We start from the raw sequence: 26,109 nt of genomic DNA, 5'->3' as shown, positions 1-26,109 counted from the left end.
TTAAATTGCATTTGTCACTTATCATAACAACACAAAAAGAAAGTAAGTTAGGTACTACCTAGATTCAGAGTGGGTATTCCCTCCTCAGTTACCTTTCTGCAAACACTTTCATGGACATACCTAGGGTGTGTTTCCTAGGTGATTCCAAATTATATCAACAAGAAGACTAATCATTACAAAAACCTTCAATTGCTTTTCTTAGATACATTGTATAGTAATGCAAAGATAATTAACATACCCCATTATTCAAGATAACATTAACAAACTGGTTAAGAATAGATCATTGGTTCCTAGCCCAATTGTCATGAGGCTTTCTCTCCAGCTGATGGGAACAGATGCAGAGACCTACAGTCAAACATTAGGCGGAAATTGGGTGGGGAAGGAAAGACTTCAGGAGCCAGAGGGGTGAAGACACCAGGAGAACATGACCCACAGAATCAACTAAGCAGATCTCAGGGCTCACAGTGGCAATCACATGAGCCTGCATGGGTCTGCACTAGGTATTCTGCATAAATGTTATGGTTGTTAGCTTGGTATTTTTGTGGGACTCATAACAGTGGGAGCTTGTTTTGGGGACTCCTTTTCTCCCCCTGGGTTGCCTCAAACAGCCTTGATATGAAAGTTTGTGCCTAGTTTTATTTCATCTTGCTATGTTGTGTTGGCTGATATCTCTGAAAGGCCTGCTCTTTCCTGAAGGGAAATGGAGGAGAAAATGGATCTGGGGGAGAGAAGATGTGGGGGGAGGCTAGAAGGAGTGGAGGGAAGGGAAACTGATAGGGATATATTATAAAAAATAACAACAATAATAAAAAGAATAGATAGTGGAAAGGTCTAGGCGATGGCTCAATATATAAAGCACTTGCTGTGTAAATAAGCCTGAGTTTGAACTCCCAGAACTCAAGTAAAGCCAGACATGGTAAGGCATATTTATAATTTCACCGTGGAATCCTGTGAAATCAAAACTAAGTTAAATATTTTCTTACTGGAAACAGGAAGAATCAAGGTATATTATAATAAAATCAAAGGAAAGAACCTTATAGTTCAGTGTCAAAGTTCTAAGAACTCCTATGGCAAGATGGTATGTAGAGATAGGAGAATCCCTGGAAGCTGGTGGGCCAGCTAACATGGCATATACAGTAGTGAACAACAAAGACTGTCATCTTATTTCTAAACACAACTGTATGTGCAAGAGTGCACCTGCATGTACACATGTACACACACACACACACACACACACACACACAGAGAGAAATGGATCACGGAAAAAGTAACAGTATTTAGCTGGCTCAAATGAAAACAAAAATTTGGTTTATCACATAGCAGGCATTTAACAACAATGGTATTAACCACAATCTCTTTAATATAGAATAAAAGAAAAACTGACTTTTGGAAACATGCATTGCATTTCCCCTTTTTATAAGCAGGTATCAAGCTATTCATTGAAATAGGAAAAAACAACTTCAATATTTTGAGATCACAGTCCGGTTTTGAGTTTTAGGCTATAATAAATGGATGGAGACATTTAAACCTATGGATATTGGGTTAGGCTTTAAGATAGGAGGGCAGGGATAGTTAGCCCCAGTTTGATTTTGTACAGGATGAAAACAGGCAACAGATGAAAGTGAGTGGTTGTAGGTGATAGCCCAGAAATGCAAACTTGGTGGGCTTAAGAGAGTATGGAGAAAAACAGAGCAGGAGAAGCAGAATTCCCCAACCCAAAGCACCCTGACTTGTGGAGGGAGACGATCCTCTTTGTAGGAGTTAGGTAAGAGAAAACTACAGTTTGGTGAGGAAAGATGCAGGCTTCTAAAGAGCACACATAGCTGATTAACAGGGAACAATGAGTCAAAATGACATTACGATCCTGAGCACATGTGAAGGCTCTGATGCTCCTAATTTTATAAAAAGCAGACCAGAGGCTGGTTCCAGAACCTGCATGGTGGCTCACAATCACCCGTAACTCTAGTCACAGGGGACCTACGGTTTCAAGGAATGCCTTCTTCTGACCTCCACAGGCATCAGACAAACATGTGGTGCATACATGTTGGCAAGATACTCATACATATATAGTAAATATATCAAAAAAAGCATACTATTGGAATTAAAGACAGATTAACACTAATCCAATACTATTAGGTGCCTAATATCCCACGGTCTCCAATAGACAGGTTATCTGGACAAGAAATAGAAACATCAGAATCAGGAGTTAGAGTTATACACCAAATGAATGTAACAGATATCTATAGAATATTCTGCCCAACTATCAATGAATATATATTCCACTCAGCAGCCCATGGAAACTTCCCCAAAATAGACTGTATCCTGGGGCACAAAACAAATCTCAACAAATTCTGAAGGACTGAAATAACCTCATGTATCCTACCAGACCACGACGCAATAAAACTTAAAATCAAGAGTAAGAAAATCTTTAATGTGTACCCAAACTCAGAGACTAAACAACTCATTATTGAAGGGTGAATAGGCTAAAGAGGAAATCAAGAAAGAAGTCAAAATTCCTGGAACTAAACCAAAGTGGAAACACAAAACCTATGGGACACATTAAAAACAAAACAACAAAACAAAACAAAACACACCACAAGAGTCCTGCTAAGGGAGCTTACAGCTTCAAATGCTATAAACTTCCTGGTTAGGAAGCAGGAAGCCTGTTTCACTTACAGTTCACAGGGGAACCATCTCACCACACAGGCACTCATGATACATCTGATCACAACCGGCATGAGTGCTCCAAGTTTCACCTGCTGTTCGCGTGTACCACAAAGATGTCTGTGCCCTGCCTGCCCACAGGCATCGAACACGCTAGAGCTTTCATTTTATGCTCAGGATCCCCTTGAGCTTTTGTGGTCTCATCACTCCAGACACTGAGTAGAGAAACCACGAGTGGCCAAGACATTTGGGGATCTCCACAGACGTTATTTTCCTTCCTCCCATTCCTTTTCGGGGAAACAGCACCGACTACAGGCCGTTCCTCTCACAGTGCCTTCTCTTTCTTCAGGACCATTTCTCCTGTTCTTAGATGATGACACTTAAATATCTATCCATTTTTTAACCTATTACTCAGCAGGATACAAACTACCCAGAGACCCACTTTTGTTTCAAAACAACCTCATCGGTAATTACAAAATACTTCTGTAATGTAATGTTTCCATGTTTCTCTCGTTTTTCCCAATCTCGTCACTTTCTTATCCACCCTCATCGTGAGCTAGAACCGGGACCCTTAACTTATTCTAAGGAGAGTCTGACCTCAGGGGAAACGATTTCAGAGCTGAAGTTGCTACAGTCCCGTCGTCTTAAAAAAATATTGTCCGTCCCTAAAAACCAAAACGCCTTTTCTGCTCAACCCCCGAGATGCTTGCACAGATTATACCTGAGGCTTCCCCGCTATTGCCAATACTCGCTTGAAATAAAAGTCATGTCCCACCTACTTCATCCTACTTTAAATAATGTCCACAAGCAGTTCTAAGGCAAAAACGTTCACCGCGTCCTGGAGGGCCTCGATTTCCCTCTTCCACTCCGGTCCCAGCTACGTGTATGAACGAGTCTGCCGAGCAGTAAATACCGAGACATTTAGGGACGTTGAGGCCCAAGCACTTGGATTGAGAGGGAGGGGGAGAGCAAACTCGTGGATTTCAGACGCTGCTTCCAGGACCCGCAGGGCTCCTCAGGACGCGGGGCACCCGCGGGTCCCCTCCCCCAGAGCCGGGGCCCGTCACCCCGGGAGCTCCCGCAGTGCTGCCCGCCTGCCGCTCGGCGCTCACCATGCCTGCGCTCTGGCCTCCAGCGGCCACACAGCGGCTCGCCCCGCACCGCCGCTGAGGCTCGGGCGCCCCGGCTCCCTCAGCTGACGGGACGGCCCCGCGACGGCGGGAGAGGGACTTCCGCCCGGCTCGCCGGTACTCGGGACATGGGACACCAAGTCGGCAGCCGTGCGAGCCTCGGCATCAAAACCGTTCCTGCGGGGAGGGGTTACATGGCTGCGGAGGTCGAGCCACCCTGACTCCCTCAGTGTCAGGGCAGATCCGCACCGAGGGCGTCACTAGAAAGGAAGATGGCGGGTGAGGGACTTCCGCCCCGGCCGCCGCTGCGCCTGCTCCGACAGCTCGCCGGGCAGCCCCCGGCCGCCGCCCCCGCTGCCAAGGTTGGCCATCCCACAGCTCCAGAGGCAGAGCGGACCCTGCTTACTCAGGGGCAGCGACCTGCAATCCTGCGACTCTCATGACGCAAGGAAAAAGGAAGATGGGCGTCTGCCAGTACTCAGTGGACCGTCCTGCTTCCTGGAGATGAGGTCATGAATGGGCACAGGAAGTCCTGGACTTAGTGTCCTACAGAGACCACCCTTTACTTAAGTGAACCAATGGATTTTCGGGGGAAGCGGGAGCTGTTTACTACCTGCTCGAGGGGCCTTTTGAGAGATCTTCATTCAGGTGAAGCCAGAAACAAACACACACACACACACACACACACACACACACACACACACACACACACACACACACACACACACACACACACTTTGCTGTAGAAAAGAATTTAGACTGAGTCAAAATGAAGCAAGACTGAGGTTTAATAGTCTACAAGAGCTAGTTCCAGTACAGGCACCAAAAAGCTACGGAGAAACCCTGTCTCTAAAAATCCAAAAAACAAAAAAACAAACAAAAAAAAACCAACCAACCAAACAACCAACACTGGAAAGATGGCTTAAAGATTACAAAAACTGACCTGTCTTCCAGAGGACTCAGGCTCATTTCCCAGACCCACAGAGTGTATAAACTTCAATTCCAGGGGCTCTAACACCCTCTTCTGGCCTCTGTGTCACCAGGCAGACATGTGGTGTACAGATGTACATGCAGATAAAACACCCATTGGCATAAAATAAAAGATGTGGCCTTTTCATCCCTGGGTTCTCACTCAGTTTGTTTTCTACTTCCAATTATTTTACTGCAGATTTCACGATGTTGTTTTCTTTATGGCTGAGCAGAATTTCCGTTGTGCTTTATGTATCACCTTTTCATTATCTACTCAGCAATTGAAAGGCATTTGGTTGTTTCTGCTTCCTACCTATTATGAATAGGGCAGCAATGAATATGGCTGAGCAAGTGTCTGTAGACCAGGATATAGAGTCCTTTTGGCATAAGCCAAGTAGTGGTAGAGCTGGGTTATTTGTCCTCACCAGGTTTTGGTCTCTAGTATACTAAAATGTATCAAATGAGATTACTTTAACAATCATTTTTTCCCAGCTGTCAGTTTTCCAACCATGTCCCCATTTCTACATGAATTTCATAGCTGCTCCATGACCTGCACAATTTAACTGATATCATTTTTTTCTTGTATGCTGTGCTCGTTCAGTAGGATTTATAGACTCTGGTAACTAGATGGTCCCTTCAAAGGTGCTCCTAACTTGAGGGCCTTGCTAAGTTACCCAATACTGTGAAATAGCTTTCATCCTACCTGTTTATCAACCCCCTTTCTATTATCTAACTAGCCCATATTAATCCTCTATGAGTCTACTGACAGACAACAGAAGAATAGGAGTGAACACAGACAATCAGATTGATAACAGCCTTTAGACAACCACACAAATACCATCAGAGAAGACCTGAGAGTGATCACTCCATGGAAATGTGCCAGGCCTCCTTAGCCTTATTCCTCAGGGAAAGGTGAATGTGTTATCTGCCTGTTCAGTAGCCCCACAACTCAGGACAATCAGATCTGCAGCCACAGGACATCCTGTGATGTGGGTACCTCCAGCCAATGAGAGACAGCCAAGCCCTCCCTCTGGCTGGAGGGGCATCTATCTAGATTTTGCTGCCTCATCCCCACTCAGTAGCTTTGAGACTATTCTTCAAACTCAAGCCAGGCTTTTCTACATCCTACAGGCCTCGAGGTACAGGCCCTGAGATAATTTTTGCCCAACAGAAATGAATAGTAAATTATGACCTTTTTAAAAATAATAGTCCAGTGATGTTTTCAACTTCAGTAGCAAGGTCACATATGAATTAACTTTTAAAATGACCATTAGAATTCATGAATGTGTTTAAACTTTGAACTTTTGAAGACAATTTTTACCTGATGTTAGCAAAAGAATGTGGCATTTGGGAAAAATATGCACACTAGCAGCCATGCACTAGACAGCATTATGGAGAATCCTCCACAGTCACTGTGACCTTCTCCTTGGTAATGTGGTAGACAGGGAGGAAGGTCACCCAGACACTACAGAACATCAGCATGATGAAGGTCAGGGACTGGGTTTCACTGAAGGTGTCAGACAGGTTTCTGGCAAAAAAAAAAAAGCCACAGTGAAGAAACTTCCTAGGGCCAGAGAGCCCCAGTATCTGAGAATTCTGCAGAAGGCAGTGACTAAGCCATTGTTGCACAGAATAAAGATGTGGCCATGTTGAGAATGTACATTTGTGTCAAAAAAGGAGGAGGTGTTCCTAACCATATCCCACAGGTGCTAAGTTGGATCAGCACACAGAAGGAAGCGATACATTTCAGAGCTCTTGACATAAGCATGTCCCTCATCTTCCTTCCTGTATAAGAGATGGGAAATCACACCTACAGTAATAGTTTTGGCCAACACAGTGAAAAGAACCACAGTAAACAGGACTTCAGAAACAGTACCCTAAGGATACAGGTGACCATGCTGGGATGTGTTCAATGTAGATCAGGAAATAGAGAAAGTAAATAATAGGGAGATGAACAGAACACAGCGGAGAGTCCTTTCACAGTAGGAGTGTCTTAGTGCTCCTTAAACACCACAAGAACAAGAGCCCTTAGTACAGAGAACAGGGTCCCCGTCAGCCAGAAATGTCACTCTTTTATGGAGACAGTTCTTTTGCTCCTAGTTGGCATGCCGATTATCTGGACACTGTGTGCATCGATCCATATCTGATGCAGAGAGCAAAATGAGCACCAATACTGTTTTAGCATTTCTCTTATTCACAGTACATTTCAAATAATATTTTGGAGAAAGTGAAAAATATCTCACTTTGTTGTTATGGATCACTCTGTTTTGTTATAAGTTGGATTGGTTGACACGATTATTAACAATTTATAAAGCCAATCATCTTGTTGTGGAGGAAACAATGCATTTACATATTGATGAACCTTTTAGTATTTTGGAAGAAGGCAAACATATGTTGTCTCTTAGAATATAGAGGATGCTGTAATAAAGTAACATTGACTAAATAATAAAAGTAAAAAAAATACTATTCGCAGTTCTGTAAACTGTCCAGTTGAACCATGTAACATGAACGCTGGCTTGTTTGTTGTTGGGGTTTTGTCCTGCCTGGTACCCCGCAACTGTTTAGTCCCAAAGAAAATCACACATAGGTCTCCATAAATTATAAGCTGATTGGCCCATTAGCTCTAGCCTCTCACTGGGTAACTCTCACATCTTGATTAACCCATTTTTCTGATCTATGTTAGCCATGTGGCTCAGTACCTTTTTTCAGTGGGGCAGATTACATCCTGCTGCTTCTGTGGTCTGGGCAGGAGTGGGAGGAATCAACTTCCTCCTTCCCAGAATTCTCTTGTTCTCATTACATCATTTCTACTTCCTGCCTGGCCAATCAGCGTTTATTTAAAACATGATTGACAGAATACAGACAATTTTCCCGCACCAGAACCACACAGCTTTAGATGATTCTTAAGCTTCTGAATTCTGTCTACCTACTTCATGGACAGTACATATGTCTATGTCCTCACATGGTATAAAGTGACAAAAAACACCCTTCCTAAGAGACTGAAGGAATTATATAGGCAATAATTCTATTACTGAATTTGGAGAGATCATCACACTATCAGTACTAAAAAGCCCCATATCTTAATAGTCTCACTTTGAGGCTTATGTTTTAACATGTTAATTTTTCTTTTTGGGTAGAGTTTATTTAGTGTGTTATGGAGGGGAAAAGGAAAGGAGAGAAGGTGGGAGAAGGGAGAAGGGCAGTAGGTACCTCTCAGAAGAGGGACAGGAAGAGAGACAGCAGTCTGGAAATGGGGGGGATCCACTTGCCTCATCGGAAGGGAGGGGTTGGGAGTGGGTGAAGCTTCTCTCTTAAAGGGACAGGGTACCCAGGTGACAGGGAAAGTCAGTGAAATAATAACATCTCCATCTTTCTCTTATGATAAAAAGACAGGGGTTAGGCATGGCAGGTTAAGGGAATTGAGACGGCGGATTCTCAAGACTGCTTCCTGCTTATTTGTGGGTGTCATCTGGGGGGCAGACTTGAGAAAGCTGGGTGCTGTTCACATCCTGGGGAGTAGCTGGTCACTTTGCTCCTGTCCAGGGTTTATGGTATGGAACTGTTCGGTGTCTCTTAGACTTTGACCTGAGCAGCTAGGCTGTTGATTCCAGTGATTCTTCAGTTTAGATGAGAGGCAGTTTTTCCCAATGGTCAGCACTTGGCAGTTGATGAAGCGAATTGCAGATGGATGTTGTTCTGTGCCCATCTATCTTCTGTCTACAATTTACAATATGAGACGTATTGCTATTTGGTCATTTGTAGTGATGGAGCAGGCACAGGATGCTGGAAAGTGGTCTGAGATCAGGGTCCCCACATGTCCTCAGCCATCCCACCTCTCAGAAGAGGGACGGGAAGAGAGACAGCAGGCTAAAAAGAGGGGGGGCTCTGCTTGTCTCAGCGGAAGGGGTTAACATATTAGTTTAAGCAGATACGGCACATATCAATTTCACTACATGTATATGCAAATGCCATGTAGGTTAATGAACTCAATAGTCAATAATTTCTTGAGAAAACAGCATAATCAAGGTACGTTGCCATTTTACCAGGGAAAAGACCTAATGATTGGAATGGTTTGAGTGAGAAGGGCCCCTGTAGGTTTATGAATTTGGATGTTTGGTTACCAGTTGGTGGAACTGTTTGGGAAGGATTAGGAAGTGTGGCCTTTTTAAAGAAGGAGACATGTCACCAGAAATGGGCTTTGGGGTTTTAAAAGTCCGTGCCATTCCCAGTTAGCTCTCTGCCTTGGGCTCGTGGATAAATATGTAAGATAGCAGCTACTGCTCTAGCACAGTGCCTGCTTGCTTCCTGCCATGCTCCAGACTATAATGGTTATGGACTCTAACCCTCTGGAACTGTGAGCCCAAAATCAAATGAATTATTTCGTAAGTTGTCTTGGTCATGTTGCCTTAACACAGTGACAGAAAAGTAACTAAGACAGTAGCTGTGTGTAAAATTCCATGAGAATAAGAAAGCACACAGTACTGTTTAGGTCTCTGTGAGAAAATACTGTACACCTTGATTGTCAAATGGGTAAAAAAAAATAGAGATTAACAATTTCGGTAACCTCTTTCAAGAGATATAATTACTGATCACACGAATCAGATGATTCAGATAAGAGATTTTACTGCTCCTTGAAGATCCTACTTGTGGGCTGGAGTACAGAATCAACATGAAGAATTTATCACTGAGACATACGCTTACCTGTTTCACGGGAAATTTCACTGCCTGGGCATGGAATGCAATCAAAACAGCAGACAGCCTTTCCCACTTGAGAAGATATCCTGAAGTCAGGACTGCAAGAAACACTGCACACAAAATGGGGAAACTGAGGAAAAGAAGATATATACATAAGTGAAACTTTAACTATCTCCAATACTATCGTGGTTTAGAACCATGCCATTTAATAAATGTATTTTTTATAGTTAAGTGGCCATAGTCTATTTAGTATGTTATGGAGTATATTATTATTTATTGTCAGTATTCTGATTTTTGTGGGAGGATAAAGAATGAGGGTCACTCTAGGAGGAACTAAGTCCTTGCAGGCAGCAGACTTATTTCTTAGTCAATGCCTTAAGAACAAATACATGTTTATTTTTTTTCAGAATCATGGTTACCTATTATATTTGGCGAGCATTCATTTTGTGGAGCTCTCAGTTACCTCTCCAGCACCATGTCTGCCTGCAGGCTTCCATACTTCTGCCTGTGATGATAATGGACCAAACCTCTGAAATGTAAGCCAACTCTAATTAAATGTTTCCCTTAAAGAGTTGCTGTGGTTATGGTGCCTTTTCACAGCAATAGAAACTTTAACTAAGATATCTTATAACAAGATGGCTGCTAATCTTAATATGGAGTCAGACTGGTCCATCACCTTACCCAAATTAACCAAGAGACATTGAGGGAAAATCCGAATTAATAGAATTAAAAATGAAAAAGAAGTTTTTACAGCAGACAACAGTGGGAATTCAGAGAATCACAAGGATATTATTTAAAAATCTGTATTCCAGAAAGCTGGTAAACCTAGGAAGTATAAATTTTTGATGTTTGTATTGTTTACTAATGTTAAATCTAGATGAGATAAAAACAATTTAAATAGCTTCCAAGCCCCTACAGAGGTAAAATCAGTAATGAAAAACTTAATTTAAAAAGCCTAGGACCAGATTGATTTAAGCCAGAATTATATCATACCTTAAAAGAACACCAATAATCCTCAAATTGTAGAAACAGAGTAACATTCCTTGAATTTTTTATTAAGTCACTACTGCTATGGTACCAAATCCACAAAAATTACCTGCCTCTGAAAATGGTCTCCATCATATACTGCTTAACAAGTAATATTATCTCCCTTCTTAGGCCTTCGATGATGTTGAAGATTAGATAGTCGTAGTTACCTTCATCTTATGATTTAGCCAAGCTTATCAAGACTTAGATTTTTTGGAATAGAATGTTTATCAAAACATTTGTGTTGTGTTCCTTGCTTAATATTGTTTATGTTGGTTCTAATTTTATACTTGATATCTGTGCCTATTGTATATAGTTTTGCTTTGGGTTTGGATCACTCTTGTTTAGACAAAAGTGGGTGGTGATGGGAAGCTTTGTTAACCAATTATCTTCAAGAGGTGGGACCAAGTTAGGGTATGGCTTACTGGGACCTGCTGAAAAATGGGCACATGGCCCAGGTGCTCTTTCTCTGTAGTTCCCTCACAGCTGAGCTTGGATGTCTCATTCTTGTTTTGTGAGTTTTCCCCTTATAATAAATAAAAATATAATTGTCTTATCTTTTGGCTAGCCTGGTTATTTTCCAATTTGAGCTAACTTCTACATGACACTAATGAAAACGTGTTTTCAATTCTCCCATCCCACACAACTTCTCCTGTGGATATTAGAAGACCTGGACAAATGTCCCAAATCTGTCAGTGTTGACCACATGGCACCAGCAAGTGCTATTCCAGATCTTGTGTTTCCACCTATGTAATTAGAACAATGTTATTACATTTTGCAACCCAAATTATTCCATAATAATTTAGTTTTTTTTTCCTGAGTTAGGGATTAAACTCTGGGCCTTCTACATGCTAAATAAGTTTTTATCAAAGTCAATTTCCAGGGATGCATTGGGCAAAAATGTGGGATTCCTACTGATCTCAATGGCAAATGCTAATGACATAACTAATTAGTATTTTTGGATATGAGTCTAAAAGGAGGACAGAGGGGATAATTAAAGATATGCCTTTAGAGGCTAGAGAGAAGATTTAGCGGTCAAGAGCCCTTGCTTTTCTTGCAGACGGCCTGAATTTAGTTTCTAGCAGCTTAAGGATAATCTTGAGGAATCTACCCTTTCTTCTGACCTCTGACACAGAGCACACACAGGTAAAACACCATGTACATAAAACAAAAACAGTAAATCTTAAACAAAAAGAGTAGATCTATGCCTGGAAACTTTCAAACCAGATACACTGAATAATATATACTAAGTTATATTTCCTCAAAAGTACTGATGCTGAAGTAAACCCCATCCAATTTGCTGATTGGAGAACATGCGATTTTTGGAACATTATAGTAGTTTACCAGCTAACGAATGGGGATCTCCTTATGAATGAGAGTTTTGACATTGTGAAAGTCTACAAGGATTCTCCTTAGTTTATGCCATATATGTAGTTAAAAGTTTGTATAGTCTCCACGGATTTTGAAGCAGACAGTTACCAGAGAATGAAAGTGCTCATTCCTTTATCTAAAAATTCTCATTCTCAAAAAATGAAAAAAAAAATGGTCAAGCAACTACATCGTTGATGTTACTTACTTGATCGCATTCCTTGAGGGTATGACCTAATTAATTCTGTTGACAAATTGATTCTTGTGAGACCTTTTTAAGTCCACAGTTAAGTTTCATTCATAAATCACTTTATTGTTCCATGTCTTACCTTCCTTTCCATACTCATTTTCAGTCTTTAATATCTAATTTTCAATTTGAGGCTATGTAATCTTGAATGACATTAAGTTAATAATTACTCTTTGTGTGTGAAAAATTGAATGATATGCCATGACAAATGTACCTTTGATGGTTACCATGCCATTAGATTTTGTGCAGATAATTTTTTTTTCATGACAAGGATTCACTGTGTAACCATGGATGTCCTGTCACTAGCTCTGTAGACCCAACTCGAACTCATAGAGATCCACCTGCCTCTGCCTACTGAGTCCTGGGATTAAAGACATGTGTCACCATCACTCAGCTTTGTGCAGATAATTTTGTGTCATTTTTACAGCCCTGTATTTAAGCAGATTGATTTATTGGTTTATTGGTTTATTATTCTGACTTTAAATTTCCCATACTTTCTTATACACTTCTCTCTCTCTCTCCCTCATTCATTCTTTTTTTTTTGAGACATGGTTTATCTGGTTAACAGTCCTGGCTATTCAGTAACTTGCTCTGTAGACAAGGCTAACTTCAAACTCCCTAAGATCTGTCTGCTTCTGCTTGCCAAGTGTTGGGATTAAAAGTGTGGGCCATCAACACCCAATTTATCCACATAAAACTTTTTTTGCTTCAAACAGGATAACATTTTATTTTCCTTTTTTATTAAAAATTTCCACCTCCTCCCCTCCACCCATTTCTCTCCCCCCTCCCCCCACTCCCCCACCTCTAACCTCTCCAGTCCAAAGAGCAGCCAGGGTTCCCTGCCCTGTGGGAAGTACAAAGTCCGCCCCACTACATCCAGGTCTAGGAAGGTGAACATCCAAACAGGCTAGGCTCCCACAAAGCCAGTACATGCTTTGTGGAATCAAAACCCAGTGCCATTGTCCTTGGCTTCTCAGTCAGCCCTCATTGTCCGCCATGTTCAGAGAGTCCGGTTTGATCAAATGCTCCATCAGTCCCAGTCCCCCTGGCCTTGGTGAGCTCCCAATAGATCAGCCCCACTGTCACAGCTTGCAGTCCTGACTTCCTTGCTCATGTTCTCCCTCCTTCTGCTCCTCATTGGGACTTTGGGAGCTCAGTCCGGTGCTCCAATGTGGGTCACTTTCACTATGACCAGCTGGAAGGACAATGGCTCCCTGTGCTCCCCATTAGCACACCACAGCTCACACTGGCCTCCAGGCTCCTTTAGTATCACAGGGACCTGCTACACAATTCAGAATGTAAAAGCCATTCTCACTTTCTATCCTACCCTAAACTACTTCCAGTTCACAGACTTCTCATTCCCCTTATAACCCTGTTCTCTCTCTCTCTCTCTCTCTCTCTCTCTCTCTCTCTCTCTCTCTCTCCCTCCCTCCCTCCCTCCCTCCCTCCCTCCCTCCCTCCCTCCCTCCCTCTCTCTCTCTCTCTCTCTCTCTCTCTCTCTCTCTCTCTCTCTCTCTCTCTCTCCTCTGCTTCTCTCACAGCCAGTTCCAATCTACTGGTCATATTCAGTCTACTACTTTTTCTGCTCCGAGCTCTTCCGGATGCCTTGAGCTGCATGGAGTAGTCACAGTGTCAGTTTATCTAATATGAAGAAACAGTTTAAAATTTTTGCAAAGTATATTTTAATTGAAAACTATCAACAATTTGTGTACAGAGTTCAATAAAGATGGTGTCCTCTTAGAAAAATATATTTTCCTTTAAAATTTCTATATGTTTTTCAGTTCTTTGAGGGAGAGATCTGGTAAGAAGCCATCCTCATCATCTTAGATCATGAAACTCAATATGGACAAGTTCAACAGAACTGCCATATCTGGGCTGCCCATGCATGTCAGCATTGCCAGGGCATAAATTTCATTTCAATTTCACCATAGATATTAACTTGATTGCTTCAAGGTACTGTTGATCAACTGCAGCATCACCTATAAAGAAAAGGAAGAATTATTAGCAGTGTCACCAGGAATGTTGGTGGCATCATCAGGATGGTGATGGGCAGCATCATCAGTGTCATCATTGGTAGCATCTTATATAGGATCATCAAATCATCATGTCTAAGTAGGTGTGTGAACTGGAAGTTCCTTTTGTTTTTTTTTTCCCTCGTATGCTGCTTGTTTTGGAGTGACTGTTTCTAAGATGATGTTATCCTCAAAAGTCAGTGTATGGCCACAGAAAAGGCAGACACTGACTAGTATTTAACAATTATGTATCTGTGTAGATGCTTAGCCACTCAGAAACACAAAGTTATCACTAGGAGAGAAAACAGTTCTCATTCTAGAATAGGAGGCAACCACGAGCCAACTAATATGACTTGGTCAGTTTTGGTGGACTGAACTGACATTGGTATTTCATGTGGTATTTTTTAAATATATATGGGAATAAAAGAATAAGTTGTTTTCTGGTACCTGGTAAAGCCTATGTAGCCCTATGCGAAGCATGAAATTTATTAATCATAAATATTAGCACCAAAGAGAATTAGTTTTCTAAGACAAAATTAATATATTTTAAACCACTGTTTGTGGGCTGATGTATCCTGGATCATTCTTTCTACTGGAAGTTACTTGGTAATATTCTGCAGACCACCCATGCGGAATTTAGTGTCTCACAATGTTATCAGTCACCAACAATGAGAAGGGCAGGAACCAGATCTGTGTCAGTATCAAGTAGGAGAGTCAGTTCAGCCTTGAGAGTCTTGTCCATGCCACCCGTTACCTGAATAACCAGCGTAGGCAGAAGGAGGTGGTTCAACGTGTGCAGTAGCCCTCAGTGCAGCAATTCTATGCTCAAACGAGCTAATGTGGGTTGTATACAGATAATCTATCTCCTCCTTTTCTTCAACCTTTAAAGAAATATTGAGAAGTTACTTCTCATTAAATTGTTTACAATTTTATTCATTTTAACACTTGTCTGTTAATGTTGCAGTTTTGAATTCCGTCCCCAAATCTTTATTGCTCAGTCTAATTTTAACATTACACCCACCGATCTCCTGTAACCACTACTTCCTCTCTTTGAGTAAAAGGTCCCGGGTTTTTAGAAACCCCAAAAGGGGACATGCTCAACCTTTTGCCTTTCTTCCTCTGCTCTTTGCTACCCAAAATCACCATCTTCTGTATAACAGGAAGACATAAAAAGAAGAGGACAAAACATGTCCTCTCCAAATGTTTTGGCCTGGATTTTCGATTCCAGCCGATTAATGGGATATGACAATGAGGAGCTTCAGCAATGAAAGGAACCTCTCACTTCTGCACTGCAATAGTCTTTTCCCCAGGGCCTTTGCCAGTTGTTCATTGTGACCTTGGGAAAAACCAGTGAAGGTGACCTGAACATGCACGAACAAAAGGTGCATGAACAAAGCATGCCTCTACTCATGGCAGTGGGGAGTTGCTGAGCTGCAAGCATGGATTCTGGAGACACCTGCCCTCCTCTCACTCCTTAATCAAGACCTGTTGCATGTATGAGCAGTGGCCTTTTCCAGCATCACTATGGTGATTTGAATGAAACAAAACCCAATACATTCAAACATTTGAATGTTTGGTCTCATTGGGTGGAACTATTTTGAAAAGATTAGGAGGTGTGAATTTGTTGGAAGACATGTGTCACTGGGGGTGGGCATGCATGCGTGTGTGTGTGTGTGTGTGTGTGTGTGTGTGTGTGCTTGTGTGTGCTATTCTGCTGTGTGTGTGAAGAGCAGAGAACAACTTTCAGGTGTTGGCTCCCCCTTCCCTGGATGAAGCAGGGTTTCTCACTGTTTTGTTGCTCAGTGTGTTGCAGTGTGACTGGCTTGTGAGTTTCAGAGCTGTTCTATGCTCTCAGCCTCCAGCTGGATTTGGAGGTGCTGGAATTATATATGTCAGACACTTTCAACTTATAGTGCTTTTGGGATGCACTTTGGGTCATTAGGTTTGCAAGGCAAGTGTTCTTATTCTCTGAGCTGTGTTGCTGGCCCATATATGTGTTTGGGTTTATTTATTAACAGTTCAGAATGAAAATTATAAAGAGAAAATCATGATCAACAGCCCCTCCTTGGCATGTAAACTTTCTTTTTCTCCAAAGCCAAGCACCATCCCGTAACATGTCTATCATTGTAAACCTTGTTTGACTGTACTTCTTTATGCAGACTTCTGTTTGGTAATTTGTTAGCATGTGGTGGAGGACTGATATTTTTTACCCCAGGTCTGTGACTTTATACTGCAATTACCAGGTAATGGCTTCTGAGAAAGTCCTGTGTTAGATGGTTTTCAGTGTGTTTAGCAGCAGAAAAGTGATATCTGTTTTATTTCAGACACAGGAATTGTTTCTTTGAAGAGTGGAAACTATAGCCCTTTGGCTTAGAAACACTGGCATATCTAATATTCTTTTGCAACTAGTGATATTGGAGTTTATATTCTAATCATTTGTTTATCAAAGATATTGGTTCCTTTCATGTGCTTCTCCATCATCATTGTTAATTTCTCCATAGTCATTATACTGAAAACCTTTATCATTTTCTTTCTGTATCACCATAAAAATTCCATATTAGTCTAAAATTGTCCTTCTGGTCTAAAGCGTGTTAACTTCCTGGGCTGTTGCTCTCACGGTCCAGTCATTTTCACTTGGATCTCAGAAGATGACTGGCCAGTGGGTTTCTGTGATGAAGAATATAAGAAAGATGCAAGAACATTTTCAAGGCTAGGTTCTCTTTGTCGGAACAATCCATAGTCTTGAAAAGACAGCATATAGAGCATCTCCTATCTCACAGTAAAATACTGTGTTTTCCAACATGGTGGGAATCACCTGTATGGACACTGCTCTCCTTAGGATGATAATTAATTCAGAATTTCCAAACTGTTCACAAAGCATCTCCTTTAAGTCTTTTCTGATGCACTTTTTAGGGTGCTTACACTGTCGCGCACTCTGCTCACCCAGTGTCACCTCATCTGCTGTCACAGAAGGCCCTGATTGCAGAGAAGCACACTCAACACTGGAGTTCTTCCCCACTTCTCGTTTCTGAGTTGTTTTCCACAGCTGAGAAAGTGGAGGGTTACTCTGATTCACACTCATGGGCTCTGTGTTTTGCTGCACTTGTTTTCAAAAATGTTTTTTTCTTTACATTTTACAAGATATGGGCACATAAAAAATAAGAAACTACATAATATTTAACAGAAATTTCTTTATATATTTAGCTACTCAAAAATCACTGACTATCAATAGTAAATGCAAATAACTTAAAGCTTAGCTTAGACTGGGAGAGAGACTTGATCCAACCAACCTAACCTAGTCAGTGTTGATTTAAATGAACATGTTTTATTTGTATTTTGTTAACATATTTGTTAATTCTTTCAAAAGTGAATGACATGGTTTTAACCCTGACAAAGTACTTCTCGTGTAAAACATACTACCTCATTCTACCTAAAAATATTAAGCCTTGACTGCGGATGCAAGCCTTTTGTGTGAAATTCCATATTTGGCAACAGACAAACTTTAGTAAAAAGTAAAATACAGAATAGAACACCAATTAAACTAAAAGCAAAACAAATGACACACTATAGACTACATATGTTGCAGGGTTATATATACACATGTGGGGTCTATCTGCATAGAGTGCAGTCTTTCATGGTCTAGTTCCAGTGAACACACTGCATACAACTTCATGATAATACTGACCTGACGTGTGGAAAGGAACAACTGTGGTCTGATGGGAATGGGTCCTACAGGGTCAGATTTTTGAAAGCCTGCTCCATGGTTGTTGGGATACTTTTGGTAAAGTATTCAGAGGGGTGGCCTTGTTGGAGGAGGCGTGTCATTTGACATGAGGGACATGTACAAAGTTGGGTCCTATTGTCTAAACATTCTGCAGCACTGCAGACATGGGCTTGCAGATGTGTGTTTGTCCCTAAACAAAATATACTGATTTTTTAAATTAGATTTACCTGATTTTTAAAATTAGATTTACCTGCTTAGAGACAGGGGGTAGAGCTTCTTCCTTGGGGCAAACATTAGTTTTATATTTTCCAAGAACTTTATAAGTTCCCACTTTTAAATCTTTTTTAATGACTTCCATAAGATGTACATACTGCAATGCATCGTGTTCATGTTCTACTTTTTTCACTGTCTTGGTAGCAGGTTGCTCTGAGTATAGGGACTTGCTGTCATATTTCTTCTTTAGTTTTTGTTCTGTAGATATTTTCTGAATAAGAGGAGGTGGATTGTTTTCAAAATGACTCTGACATTACACATTACAGTGTTTGGATGAAGAAAAAGTTAAATATACTCATACATGTTTTGCTACTTACTGCATCACTAGCTATCCCCTGTGACCTCAGAGGATCCCTGAGACACAAAACGTACCAAAAGTTTAGTGAATGCTCCCCGGCTGGACAGCCCAGTCCCGAGGCCCTAGGCCCTAGGCAAAACCCCAGGATGCTTCCCCATCTGCCACAACTTCACTAGCAGGTCAACAGGAAAGTTTCCTGCAGGTAGGCTGCTCCAAATCTCCCATCAATCAGACAGACCCTGCCATCTAAATGTCCCACTGGACCCCCAAACCCATCCATCTCCTGTGAACTTGTCAGAGGATCTCTGAGGCACAGAATGCAGCTGCACAGAGCAGACCAAGAGGTGAATGACCAGCTCCCTGCTGGACAGCCAGTCTCTAGGTCCTAGAACCCGGGGCTAAACCCCGAACCCCTCTTCCACCTACCTCAGCTTCCCTAGGAGGCCAGCAGGCAAGCCACCTGCAGGCATGCTGGTCCAACACCCCACCATTGATCAGACCCTGTACTCTACAAGTTCCACGCCATTCCCAAACTCATCCATTCCCAGAGAACTCAGCGGCATCCTGAGATACAGAAAGCAACTGCATGGAGCCAACCAAGAGCAGCTCCCTAAGATACAGAGAGCAACTGCAATGATCAGTCAAGAAAGGATCCCTGAGACACAGACACCAACTGTAAGGACTGGAGCAAGAGGCAAGCACACTGCCTGCACCAACTGGAAGGAGAAATGGGTAGGCGCCAATACAAGAATACATTCAACAGCCTAAAACACAACATGGTAACACCAGATCACAGTGGTCACATGATAGGAAGACCTGAACATCCTAACTCAGAAAAGGCAGAAGAAAACGACATTAAATATAACTCTATGAAGATGATAGAAACCCTTAAAGAGGGGAGCATAGAAAAATGTAGAGCTTAATAACAATCAATAAAAAAAAGTAAAATAAAATTCAAGGTGATTACCCTTAGCTGTTTTCTTCCTTTAAAGATATGAGGTAGTTCTTTCTTCATACATGTATCATATTTATATTTTTCAAGAATTTCACACAAACTTTCTTTTAAATCTTCTTTGATGAGATCCTTTAGAGGCATACAGTGGGACTCATTCTGGCCATCCACACTTTCCTCATCTGTTTGCACCAAGGGCTTTCCTGAATGTGAAGGGGCCCTGTCATGGGCTCCTTTATAATTTTTCTTTTTTTCTTGTTCCGCAGAAGTTCTCTGCAGGAGGGAAGGTGAAGGGTTCATTTGCTTGGTTTCCTAGAAGAATTTTTCTTATCTCTAGGTGCTTATTTTTCAAATTATCTTTACAAGTCACAAGTTATAGACCCCGAGAAAGTAAAAAGTGTTCAATACTTAACAGTTAAACTTCCTCACATATGCCCATTTTGTCTCAAATCACTACGTTATCACTAGGAACTGAAAACAAATCACTTTCTCCTAGAACTGACTATAAATCATAAACCCATGATTTTTGTCGGTGTTGATTGGAATACTTATGTCATGATGTGTCACATATCCACAAACACGAATTAGATAAGGTGTAACATGTAAAAACAAGTCTCACAACTAAAGGTTTGACCTTGCATGCGTATTTCCTCAAAGAACTTGCAATACTACTACCCAAGAGTGTTTAATAAACAACAATTCCCTTCCTCAAATTAATATATTTCAAATTAATGATTTTCTATCTTAAACTATACATGTAAATGGAAGAAAATGATTCTTTTTAAAAATATTTATTTATTTATCATGTATATAATATTCTGTCTGCGTGTATGCCTGCAGGCCAGAAAAGGGCACCAGACCTCATTAAAGATGGTTGTGAGCCACCATGTGGTTGCTGGGATTTGAACTCCGGACCTTTGGAAGAGCTGGGAATGCTCTTAACTGCTGAGCCATCTTTCTAGCCCCAAGGAAATGATTCTTAAAGTATTACATAGTATTTTTACTTCATTTTAATAACTGTAACTGAATTTTTTTAATTTTAGCATGCTTACAGGATTTTTTTCTCAAAAATAGGCATATGTGAAGAGTTTTAGCTGTTAAGTATTGAACACTTTTTACTTTCTCAAGGTCTATAACTTGTGTCTTAAGGGGTAAAGTCATATATGATTTCTAATTGTAGATATTAGATTTGACTTGAGATCACAGACAGTAGGAGCAGAGATATTTAGTGTGTCAAGAGCAAGAGATACACAATTATATGAATTCAGCTGCTTCTAGGGAAAAGGAGAAGCAGGTGCTAATAAAGCTTTGGGGACAATAATTAATGAATAAAGTTAAAAACATCTATTGTACAGAGGCGGAAACCAACCAACAACAGAAATGGATGTGTAAGAAATATCAAGTATATTCTTCAAAAGTAGTCTAGTATCAGCGTGAAACATTTTTAAAAAGCTAGGAAGGAGGGTCAAGCAAATAGAACCCTCTGTCCAAAGGAGAGCAAACAGCAAGAACAATGAAGATTTTTTATTTCATACTATACATTGTGAATGTGTTGTGCACGTACATGGTCTAGCTGTGCTACAACAAGTTCTAATGCAGTCTACTGTCCTCTTGTGACAGGGAAATCAATGATAGAATAAAACCCTAATTGCAAAGATTCCATTCTGGTGAATGGTCCTCTTTCTAAGCTTTGGGGTTGATTCAGGAACCTGTTCTCTCTGTCTGCAGAGAAAGATTAAAATCATATAGCTTAGTTCCCAACTGGTACTTTAAGGGATGGCTGGAGATTTTTACAGTTCCTCTAATGCATTTAGGACGACTGTCTCAAAGTAACCTTCAGCTTTCCTGACAACTCCCCGCTCTCTCTCCTGCTAAGAAATGTAGCCCTTTTCTGTTAGTTTTGAAAACTGTCTGCTACCATATCCACCACTTCCACCACCTGATCCATAGCTACCACCATAGAGACTGCCTGAGCTTCTTCCACCAAAACTGCCCCCTCTCATGGGTCCATAATTTGATTGCTGTTGTCCACTATAATTTCCAAAATCATTATAGTTCCCACCACCATAGTTACCTCCACCAAAATTTCCTCCTTCATTGTAACTGTCATATCCTCCTCCTGCACCACCACCATATCCACCACCTTGGTTTCCATAGCCTGGTCCACCACCACCATAGCTTCCTATACTGCTGTAACCAGGACCACCACCATAGTTGCCTCCATCACCTCCAAATTGATTATATCCACCATCACCACCTCCATAACTACCTCTGCTGCCATCACCTCCACCACCATAGCCTCCTCTTCCACCAAAGTTTCCACCATGACCAAAATTACCTCCACCACCTCCAAAGTTCCCTCCACGACCCATAAAATTGCTGGATCCACCTCCAGGGCCTCTCTGTGATCGAGCAGACTGCATCTCTTGTTTAGAAAGGCCTTTTTCACTTCACAATTATGCCCATTAATAGTGTGGTATTTCTGAACAACAATTTTATCAACTGTGTCGTGGTCATCAAAAGTCACAAAAGCAAATCCTCTCTTTTTCCTACTCTGCCTGTCTTCCATAACTTCTATGGTTTCAATCTTGCCATACCTTTCAAAGTAGTCTCTCAGGTTATACTCTTCTGTATCCTCTTTCCTACCACCAACAAAGATTTTCTTCACTGTTAAATGGGCACCAGGTTTTACAGAATCCTCTCTAGAAATGGCTCTCTTTGGTTCCACCACACGCCCATCAACTTTGTGTGGCCGAGCACACACTGCAGCATCCAACTCTTCAACACAAGAGTAGGTCACAAAACCAAAGCCCCTGGAACGTTTTGTTTTGGGATCTCTCATCACCACACAGTCTGTAAGTGTGCCCCATTTCTCAAAATGTTCTCTTAAGCTATCATCTGTGGTTTCAAAGCTCAAACCACCAATAAACAGTTTCCTCAACTGCAAGGTTCCTTTGGATCATGCCCCCTCCCCGGGCCCCGCTGGCAGCGGTGGCAATGGCAGGAGTCAGGCTGGGGCGACTGGGCAGCAGTTTTACCTCCATTTTGAGACTGGACTCGCCTCTTCCAACTCGAGTTCAATATGGGGATCTATGACTTTTTAACAGAGGAGAGAATTCAGAAATTCTCCTAATTTTCTAATTACAAGATTTAAATATAAAGGCAGAGATAATGGAAACAGCATAGCTATGCCCACCTAAACTTTTGGTCTCATGTGGCAATCTCAGAACCACTACAATGGCAGGCACTTGAGAACCTGAGCTTAATTTGCCAGTCAGTCAGACTGTTTCAGGATCACTAAACATAACCTATATCCTGCCCTGTCACAGCAGACAATGAGGGACCAGCCTTCTGGTCACAAGTCCCCAGCAGGACATGGCTTGCACCCTACTAAGCAGCCAAGCTTCAGCTGCGAGCCTAGATCCCTGCTCCTGGCCTCACAGCCAAGCTGCAAAAAAGGAGTCTCAGGAAACTGCAGCTCCAGGCCCAATCAAGTCTGTGAAAATGTAAAGGAGCAAGTTAAAACCTTTCGGGTAGGCAGACTTGAAACTTGGATTAGAAAGATAGCTTATAAACTTAAAAAAACAATCCAGTGGTTGAGACCTTATTTAAAATATCCATCAGGATCACTGACAGAAATCTTTAATAAATAAATTAACGGAAAAAGTATATCCATCAGGAAAATTCTTAAGGGGGAATAGTAAGTCTAGTTTTCCCAGGCAACTAACGATAGCTGCTAAACAAATGATGTCTCTGAGAAGGCATGAAATTAGCATACCCTTACAAAATAACCTCAAAAAATAAATAAATAAGGAGGAATTATACACTCAGTCACCACAAAATATCTTAAACCATACAGCTTTTTACTCTAAACTTGTTGCTGTGGATAAATTTTGGCATGATGGCACAAAGGTGATCTTTGCTAAAGAAGGTGGATAGACTCTTGCACTGGATTATGAAAATGACCCAACCCTGTATTAATTTGGGGTCAAGGATATGTCTGTGATTTTTTTCAAAGGAAGAAAATAAAGCTTGATGAGATGTATGCATATACAGTAGAAGTAGGCCAGCCCTGATGACATTTCAGCCACTGATGATGCCACAGGAGAAGTGGAAAGAGGTTCCTGAACCTGTGATCCTGACTTCCTCATACCACCATGCTGCAGGCTAAGGGAAGGAAGATCATGGTGACGGCGATTCCCAGCCTTTTGATGGACTTGCTTTACAAACTTCCAAAACTACTGAGTCCTGTTTACCTCAGAGTCATTCCACGAACACAGGCTCATACTTTGGGACACAGAATTTGGGTTGCCAGCATGGATGTTCAATCTGCTGTTGAAATAAAGGACCTGAGAACTGAGACCTCAATTTTCCCCTCTGGAGAATCAGACTCATTATGGAGACAAAGGAGTGACTGAAGTCCCTCTTCAGAGTTGCGGAGGGTAGCCTAAGGGTTTTTACTGTTGCTCAGAGACTGGGACAAGTACTTAAAGGCAGCATTGCAAATAGAGTTTCATTCATCACAGAAAGGTTAGAATAGATGTAAGAGAATTGTGATTTGACAAATTATGTTTATTGTTAATTTCCACACTAGAATTATGGTATTGACCTGTTAATGTTTTAACTGCTTGAGCTCACTATAAGATGTTAATGCTTAGAAAAAGTTTAGACATTCCTAATAAGTTTTGGGATTTGACATGTTTGATAAGACCGATTTAGATTTTGGTAGAGCTAAAAACTTTTAAGAAAAATCATAGACCAGTTGAAAAGGGCATTCCCAATCCTGGTGATTCTCCATTTCTTTAATTAGGAGATATAGTAGCCATAGAAGAATGTGTAGCATAAAGTATTATCTGCTTGCTTGCCATTTTCTAATTGATGAATGACCTCTCTTGACAGAAACTTGGCTCAGGGACACAGAGCTCAGAGGCACACTCTCACTTAATCCTTTGCTTACAGAGGTCAGCAGTAAGAGAAGACTATGATACTTCCCCACCCCCAGGTGCCTAAGACATACACATGCATAATTGGAATGCATGTACCCAAGATATGTAAGTCTGGAAAATGGGAAACATTCACCTAAGGCAGACACAACCATCTGTCCTGTAGCAGAAGTTCATGCTCTATAAAAATTATTAAAAAGGGAGGAATTGGGGAGGCCCAAAAAATGTGAGCTTATTTCTACCTTGAACAAAGGTCAGAGAGTTGGAACTTATATCTGTTCCTTTAAGGTTATTGTCTGTTTCTACCTCAAACAAGGATCCCACCTGGATTTAGATGTGAGAGTTATGCTTTCCCAAGGTTATTGTCAACAGGTATGACTAATAAACAGACCTTATATTTCAGGAATAGGGAAATAGATATGTTTCTATCCCAAACAAAAGTCTAAGGGTACTACTAGCTTCCTACTCCCTTACGGAAAAAATAATGGATTCCACTCAAGGAGTGGTTTGGCTACAGAATGTTTTGTTCTAGGGTGTGAGTGTTATTTGACTTGTCCTAGCAACAGAATGTTTAACTAAGACCATAGCCCACAACCTTCAACTAGTATGTTCATTTCCTTGTATCATGTTAATACACTTTTCCATCTTATTCTTCCCCTTTGGGTTGGGTATTTAAGCAAACGGAAATTAAGTGTGGGTTATTTGAGTATTGACTTGAACTCCCAGTACTATCCTATGTTTTCAGTTTTATTATTTTTACTCATGTCATCATTCTCTACTTTTCTGATCCCTAAAATCCTACCCTGGTAAGTGGCATTTTTGTTGAAGCTGGTCTCTGACACTCCCAACGTCACTGTTTCTGCACTATCGAATGGATCGGAGAAAACAGGACATGACAGAGCAAAACAACAGCAGACAAGTTTCAGAGAATGAAAGAAATGACATTGCCTAAAATTAAGACACCCAGAGGGTTTACTACAGAGCACTCTATCCGTGCATTAGAAGAGGAGGTGGCCTAACATGGAAAAGGCAAATAATTTAAGAATTTGGAATGTATGATAAACCTATAATTATAGATGCAAATATACACAAAAGTCTGAAATAAGAGAGGAGAAATAGCTCTAATGCAACTCTATAGTCTGTCTATACCTGTTGACATACAGGGTTGTTTTACTTGAGTCATGTGTTTTATTTCTTTGAAATCTATAAAACAATGTCTTTTCTCTTCTTAGACATCAGCATGCATTTATTACATAATTTCTAATTGTACTTTTGTTTATACTCTTACCATGGCATATTATCTAACAGGTCTGTTCTTTTCCTGTCAACAGTAACTACTCTCTGGTTTGATATTTTTCTTTATTTATTTACTATTTCAAGAATTGTGCTCATTTGTATTAATAGAACGTTTACTTCCTGATTGTTAGAGTTTATACTCATTCACACTGGAACCACAGAGGATTACCTGCCACTGGATTCTTGGGATTGAGAACATGAGGGGCCAGGACATTAACAAGGGTGGATTCCAGATAGGGAACTATCTGCAGCACTGCAGACTCAGGCACGCAGATGCATCTTTCCCCTGTCAATCAAGCACAGTCCTTCCCAGTGAGGGGACCTACCTGGAAATCTGTAGTTCCTTTAGAGGGGCCAAGTAGTGGCTCTTCTTTAGGACCAATGATCATTTTGGACTTTTTAATCTCTTCATAAACCATCTCTTTTAGGTCCCTTCTGAAGAGGTCCTTCAGATTCTGGGGCTCCGGTTGTATCTTCTTTGCCTGCTCCTTCAGCAGAGCCACCTGCTCCAT

The 26,109-nt window shown here is 41.2% G+C and overlaps 1 protein-coding gene and 1 pseudogene across 3 annotated transcripts in view; both read right to left on the bottom strand.

Annotated features, from left to right (window-relative positions):
* LOC142857880 (uncharacterized) overlaps positions 1 to 4,316 on the bottom strand; it is a 10,575-nt gene extending 6,259 nt beyond the window's left edge. The window contains exon 1 of one of the 3 annotated variants that reach the window (XM_075986952.1): positions 4,201 to 4,316. Coding sequence is in view for 1 of the 3 variants with exons in the window: in XM_075986950.1 (XP_075843065.1) it covers positions 3,777 to 3,779 (3 nt within the window). In the remaining 2 variants the exon portion in view is untranslated. Of the gene's footprint in view, positions 1 to 3,443; positions 3,725 to 3,776; positions 4,179 to 4,200 lie in introns of those variants that run through there. The other 2 variants (XM_075986950.1, XM_075986953.1) reach the window with 2 other exon arrangements.
* On the bottom strand, positions 3,960 to 26,109 carry LOC142857062 (heterogeneous nuclear ribonucleoprotein A3 pseudogene; annotated as a pseudogene).

The sequence above is a fragment of the Microtus pennsylvanicus genome, chromosome 9, assembly GCF_037038515.1.
Source record: "Microtus pennsylvanicus isolate mMicPen1 chromosome 9, mMicPen1.hap1, whole genome shotgun sequence".
NCBI lineage: Eukaryota > Metazoa > Chordata > Mammalia > Rodentia > Cricetidae > Microtus > Microtus pennsylvanicus.
Note: the sequence above shows the minus strand (reverse complement) of the source record. Positions and strands in the feature narration are given on the sequence as shown.